The 6,023-nt window shown below is 57.8% G+C and overlaps 1 protein-coding gene across 4 annotated transcripts; it reads left to right on the top strand.

Moving 5' to 3' along the window:
- Nucleotides 1–2,548: 2,548 nt before the first annotated feature.
- On the top strand, nt 2,549–5,237 carry GJA4 (gap junction protein alpha 4). 4 transcript variants are annotated; one of them, XM_067011957.1, is made up of 3 exons: nt 2,549–2,630; nt 3,728–4,447; nt 4,558–5,237. In XM_067011957.1, the coding sequence occupies exons 2-3, from the start codon at nt 3,745–3,747 to the stop codon at nt 4,605–4,607; spliced, it is 753 nt and encodes a 250-aa protein (XP_066868058.1). In that variant the 5' UTR covers nt 2,549–2,630; nt 3,728–3,744; the 3' UTR covers nt 4,608–5,237. The 4 variants fall into 4 exon arrangements, with proteins under 4 accessions (XP_066868058.1, XP_058918836.1, XP_066868053.1 ...); XM_067011952.1 differs by adding an exon at nt 2,843–2,912 and having other exon boundaries at nt 2,550–2,630; nt 3,728–5,237; XM_059062853.2 differs by having other exon boundaries at nt 3,728–5,237.
- The last annotated feature ends 786 nt before the right edge of the window (nt 5,238–6,023 follow it).

The raw sequence follows: 6,023 nt of genomic DNA, 5'->3' as shown, positions 1-6,023 counted from the left end.
TCCAGGAGGCTCAGCTCATCATGGTCCTGAGGGACAATCCTGGAAGGGGAAGCTAGGTCAGCCTGATCCTGAAGTTGAGGTCTGGGCTGAGCCCACCATACTTGCTGCCCCAGAGGTTCTCCTTCGAGGGCTGAAGGCAGGACCCTGGGGCACCCACCCTGGGGCGCCAGGAATCCAAAGACTGAATCCTGTTGTGGAGAAACACAGGACCTTTCTGACACCGGCCCCAGGCCTTGGACCCCACGTGCCACATTCCCTTTCCTTAGCTGCCCTATCCTTCACCAACGTTGTGACCCCAGCTCCCTCCCTTTCAGCCCTTTCTGCTGCCACCAAGACCAACCCACTGACCCTTTTTGTCACAAAAATGTTTTGTTACAACGTTTTTAGCCACCATCCATTGGAAAACTTCCTGTGTACTAATATTATGCTATGCACTTTGATTGGATCTCCCATCAGCCCTATACAGTAGGAACTATTACCTCCCCAATCTATAGAGGAAGAAACTGAGGCACAGGGGTTTAAGCAACGTGCCTAAGGGCACAGAGATAAACAGAAAAGTCTCAACTTCTAGGCCCTACTGCCTCTCCCACCAAGGCCAGTGAAGCCTCAGGACCTCGCAGCCCCCAGTCCTTGGGCCTTTGCTCATGCTGTTCTTCTGCCTAGAATGCTCTCCCCCCAACCCCCATCTGGCTGACGAAAGCAAGGTTCACATATTGCAGTATGGGAAAGTCATTCTGGCTTGTACATGTGGTAATTCGAATTTTATGCTAACTAAAGCAGCCTGTTTGTGACCTATCAAACCTACATTGTTCACCTGCTTTAATTATTAAAGAAAAGGGTGCATTGCCCAGAAGTAAAGAATGTTCATGTTAAAAATAAAGATCACATGGGCTTCCCTGGTGGCGCCGTGGTTGAGAGTCTGCCTGCACGACGTGGGTTCGTGCCCCGGTCCAGGAGGATCCCACATGCCGCGGAGCGGCTGGGCCCGTGAGCCATGGCCGCTGAGCCTGCGCGTCCGGAGCCTGTGCTCCGCAACGGGAGAGGCCACAACTGTGAGAGGCCCGCGTACCGCAAAAAAATAAATTAATTAATTAATTAAAAAATAAATAATAAATAAAGATCACATCATGCCTCCCTTCCTGGGATGCCAGTGCTGCTACTCCTCCGAGGATGACTCCCTTCCCAGGTGCCACGGCCATACTGACTCACTGTGTGCTGCTGATCTGTGGTTTTGGGGGGTTGGGGGTTTTGGGGGTTTTGTTTTTCTTGAAACGTTGAAGGAATGTATCCCTGACTTGTTTGATGTTCTTTGTTCTGGCAAGATATAAACTGTGCTGAAAACCATGCTTCTCCAGAGCAGTTCCTCAGAGTTATCTGAGAGGCTATCTCCTGGACAAGAATCCTCAGTTTGGCTCAAATAAAACTCTTTTCTATTCCTACTATAGATTGTTGATTATGTCCATCGACGTGGCTAATGCAGTCTCCAGGAAACGTTCCTAACCAAGTCCCTCTGAGTCTTCAGAGTGGTTCGTCAGTAGTTCTCAGGAGAACTTTGTGCATTTACTCTAACCCAAGGGCTGATATGCTCAGTTCCTGCCTCCTGCTCCAGCCAGTGGGAGCCCCAGGCCAGAGACCACATCTGGCTGGTTTGTGGTGAAGTCCCCAGCTCCACATACAATGCCGGCAGCACACGAGTGTTCACAGACAGGGTGATGCCTGAATGAAAAATGGCAGGCTCTGCCCACCCCTAATTCCTTTGGATGTCTCCCCACACCCCGTATTTAGAGGCATGAGCATGGGATCCAAGCTAAAGGTCGGGAGAGTTCCCCCCAGCCATCACCTCCCCAGTCTCACGTGGTCCATGGGCACTGCTTAGTGTCCTCTGATTGTGTAGCCTGCCCAGGAGTGGGGATGTTTGAGAATTCTGCAAGAACAGGGGCTGGGTAGAGACCCCAGCTCCACCACAGACGCCAGGGAGGGCAGATTATAACCCCTCTCTCCCGGTGTGGTTCCCCATGCCCTAACGAGTCTTGATTACCAAGTCCTGGCACTGCGCCGGGCACCCCGTGGCCACCCCACCAACGAGGGGTCTTCTCCCTCTCACCAAGGGCAAGAGGCCCCCGGGGTCAAGGAGATGCCCTTCCCTAGAGGCCCCCTCACCCTCATCCCCACCCGCCCATCTCTCAGGCCAGTTGCCTGAGATCAGAAAGTCCTGGCTGCAATCCTTTCGAATGTAGCCACCCCGGGAAACTCACAACCCCGAAACCCCCTCCTCGAGAATCTGTTCCACAGCCAAGGAAGCTGAGGCTGGGAGAGTCTGTCGGCCTGAAGACCTCAGAGGGCAGACATGGAAAGTAGGGGTTTCTCATCCTCTTCCCTCTCGACCCCCAGTGCCACCTCCCGGGCCCCTTCCTTGAGTGTGGCTTCAGGGAGACTGCACCTCCCGTCCCGCCCCCGCTCGGCTCGGAACCGCGCCCGCCGCCCTCCCGCCGCTTCCTGACCCCACCCCGCCCCGCGTGCTATTTAAGGCGCCCCCGCCGCCCGGCGCCGTCCAGCAGGCAGGGCTCCCACGGGCGCCGCTCCGGCCGACGCGCGTCCCCACCGCCACCTGGGCCGCCGGCAGGCAGGCGGTGAGTTGGGCTGGGGCGCCACCTGCCAGCTGACGAGCGGGCAGGGACAGGTTGCCACATGCCAGGGGCTGAGGGTGGCTGCTGGGGAACCCACCGCGGCCGCGCTCACCCCGCCTGCTGGGCCAGCCTCTGTGCTAAGCCAGGCTCCTGCCTCCTCCGGTTGCCTCCTTAGAACCCTAGGCGGTAAGAATAGTATCATTTCCATTTTACAGGAGAGGAGTGCTCAGAGGTCGTCACTTATCCAAGGTCCCAGTCTGTAGAAGAGTCAGCATTTGAACCCAGGTCTGGTTCCAGAGCCTGGCTCTAAACAGCTTTGCTCCTGGGGAGAAGCACCACCCCTGCCCCTTTCCCCTACCTTCCTCCCCCCACTCTCCCAGTGATGTTCTGGGAACTTTGTGGCCTGTGCCTCCACCCTGCTATGACAGTTCCTTTCAAGAGTCTAGAATTTGGCAGCAACAGCTTTGGCAGGGGGAGGGGATGGAGAAAGGGGACAGGATCAAGTGTCGGTACTTAAGCGGCAGGTGGTCAGTATCGCTGACAGGTGGAGCTAATGCAGGATGCTGCCTTGAGTGTCTAGCATGCCTTCACCCACCCCACCATAAACTCAGAGGTTAGAGCGAGGCCAGCTGGGTGAGAGCTGGTGGGGTGGGGAGTGGGGACCTGAGTCTTTCGGCCCCCCGAGAAGCTGAAGATATCACCCCCACCACCCCCACTGGGTGGGGGGGGACAGCCTGTCCTGAGCAAAAGGGAGGAGGGGCATGGCACAGCTGTGTGACCTTGGATAAGTTCCTCAAATTCTCTATTCCCTTAGGCTCAGGAGCCTCACCTTGATCCAGACCTTCTTCGGCTGTGGTCACCCTGGGACTGCAGCTGGCAGCAAGAGGGACACATATGTGACTAGACAGGGACCCTAGCTGTACCCTTGCCAGAGCTTAGCAGCCATCATCCAAAGAGCTGGGTGTGAGTCCCCAGGCCAGTCCCTTCCCCTCCTGGAGCTCAGTTTCCCTGTAGGTAAAATGGGTGTGGCCGGCCTCCCTGCAGCCTTGTTGCTAGGACAGCTGAGAAGGATGCTGACCGTGTCCTCTGTCTCCCTGCAGACGGAGGCCCAGGAGCCATGGGCGACTGGGGCTTCCTTGAGAAGCTGCTGGACCAGGTCCAGGAGCACTCGACCGTGGTGGGCAAGATCTGGCTGACGGTCCTTTTCATCTTCCGCATCCTCATCCTGGGCCTGGCTGGCGAGTCAGTGTGGGGCGACGAGCAGTCGGATTTCGAGTGTAACACGGCCCAGCCGGGCTGCACCAACGTCTGCTACGACCAGGCCTTCCCCATCTCCCACATCCGCTACTGGGTGCTGCAGTTCCTCTTCGTCAGCACGCCCACCCTGGTCTACCTGGGCCATGTCATTTACCTGTCTCGGCGCGAGGAGCGGCTGCGGCAGAAAGAGGGAGAGCTGCGGGCACTGCCGGCCAAGGACCCGCGCGTGGAGCGGGCACTGGCAGCCATAGAGCGACAGATGGCCAAGATCTCGGTGGCGGAGGACGGTCACCTGCGGATCCGCGGGGCGCTGATGGGCACCTATGTGGCCAGCGTGCTCTGCAAGAGTGTGCTAGAGGCAGGCTTCCTGTACGGCCAGTGGCGTCTCTACGGCTGGACCATGGAGCCTGTGTTCGTGTGCCAGCGCTCACCCTGCCCCTACCTCGTAGACTGCTTTGTCTCACGCCCCACGGAGAAGACTATCTTCATCATCTTCATGCTGGTGGTTGGACTCATCTCCCTGGTGCTCAACCTGCTGGAGCTGGCGTACCTGCTGTGCCGCTGCCTCAACCGGGGGATGAGGGCCCGGCAGAGCCAGGACATGCCCCCAGCCCAGGGCACCTCCTCGGAGCCTTATGCTGACCAGGTCTTCTTCTACCTCCCCGTGGGTGAGGGGCCCTCATCCCCGCCGTGCCCCACCTACAACGGGCTCTCGTCCAGTGAGCAGAACTGGGCCAACCTGACTACGGAGGAGAGGCTGGCTTCTTCCAGAACACCCCTCTTCCTGGACCCACCCCCCCAGAGTGGCCGGAAATCCCCCAGTCGCCCCAGCAGCTCTGCTTCCAAGAAACAGTATGTATAAGAGCCAGGGAAGTCTTGCTGCCTTTAGTGCAAGACTCTGCAGAGATGACTGGGGCTGGGGAAGCAGGTGCTTGCTGGCCAGAAGGCCTCACTGCATGTTGTTCTTGAACACCTGGGGCCTTCCTGGTGTCCAGAGGGCGCCATAGTTTCCCCTCCAGAATGTGGCTTTGTCCCAGGCACAGACAGAGGCAGCTTGGGGTGCTCTTGGCCAAGGGTGTTTGGGCCCTGTGGTCTTTCTCACCGTGTTCAAAGGGACTCGGAGACAACTTACTCCACCCCCAGCCCCGTGGAAGAGTCATGTCTGCCCAGGTTGTCCACACACCCTGTCCTCACAGAAAAACGCTGGTCAAGGCTGCTGGGTCAGCCTTGATCCCACACACAGACAGAGCCTGTGCTGGATCTGGCCCTCTCAAGGGGACGGAGGTCTTGTTCTCATCACTCCTTCCTAGTTCTGCTGTTTATCCTTCTAAAATAAACAGGACTTGACCACAAGCGAGGTGTGTATTGATACTGTCATGATGTGCCTGGGGTGGGGGGACAGCTGCTTTACCCAGGCTTCCCCTTTGGTCCTGCATCATCTGTCTTTGGCCTTAGCAATCCCAACACCAGGCAGCACCTTAAACCCTCAAACTCGGGCTTCCCTGGTGGCGCAGTGGTTGAGAATCCGCCTGCCGATGCAGGGGTCACGGGTTCGTGCCCCGGTCCGGGAAGATCCCACATGCCGCGGAGCGGCTGGGCCCGTGAGCCATGGCCGCTGAGCCTGTGCTCCGCAAAGGGAGAGGCCACGACAGTGAGAGGCCCGCGTACCACAAAAAAAAAAAAAAAAAAAAAAACCCCTCAAACTCCTACATACTGCCTCTCAGCAGCTCTGAGTCCTAAACACTGCCTTTTGAAACGCCCCAGCACCAGCCCCCTCAACCTGCAGCTTAATCAGTGGCGAAAGCGGAGTCTGTCCCCGTCCTGCCCCATGGCCATCCAGTGCCCCGGCCACACTCCCAACTGCAGTGTGCCTCCTGACTGGACACTGCTCCCCACCCTGCCTGCATGCCAGCCAAGCCCTTCAGAGTCCAGCTCAAATGGGCCTGCACCCCTTGGTATTTGGGGAGGCAGGTGTAGATCACTTGCTCCCTCCTACCTTGGCCCTGTCTAGTCTGCCCACCAGAAGGAGCAACTCAGGGACCTGCATCATAAATCCTCCCCACGCACCTAAGACTCACACAGTGAGAACAGACAATGGCAGGGTAGAGAGGTGGCAGGGACGGCCAGGGTCCAGTGGAG

The sequence above is a fragment of the Kogia breviceps genome, chromosome 1 (assembly GCF_026419965.1).
Source record: "Kogia breviceps isolate mKogBre1 chromosome 1, mKogBre1 haplotype 1, whole genome shotgun sequence".
Lineage (NCBI taxonomy): Eukaryota > Metazoa > Chordata > Mammalia > Artiodactyla > Physeteridae > Kogia > Kogia breviceps.
This window is presented reverse-complemented; position numbering and strand designations above follow the sequence as displayed.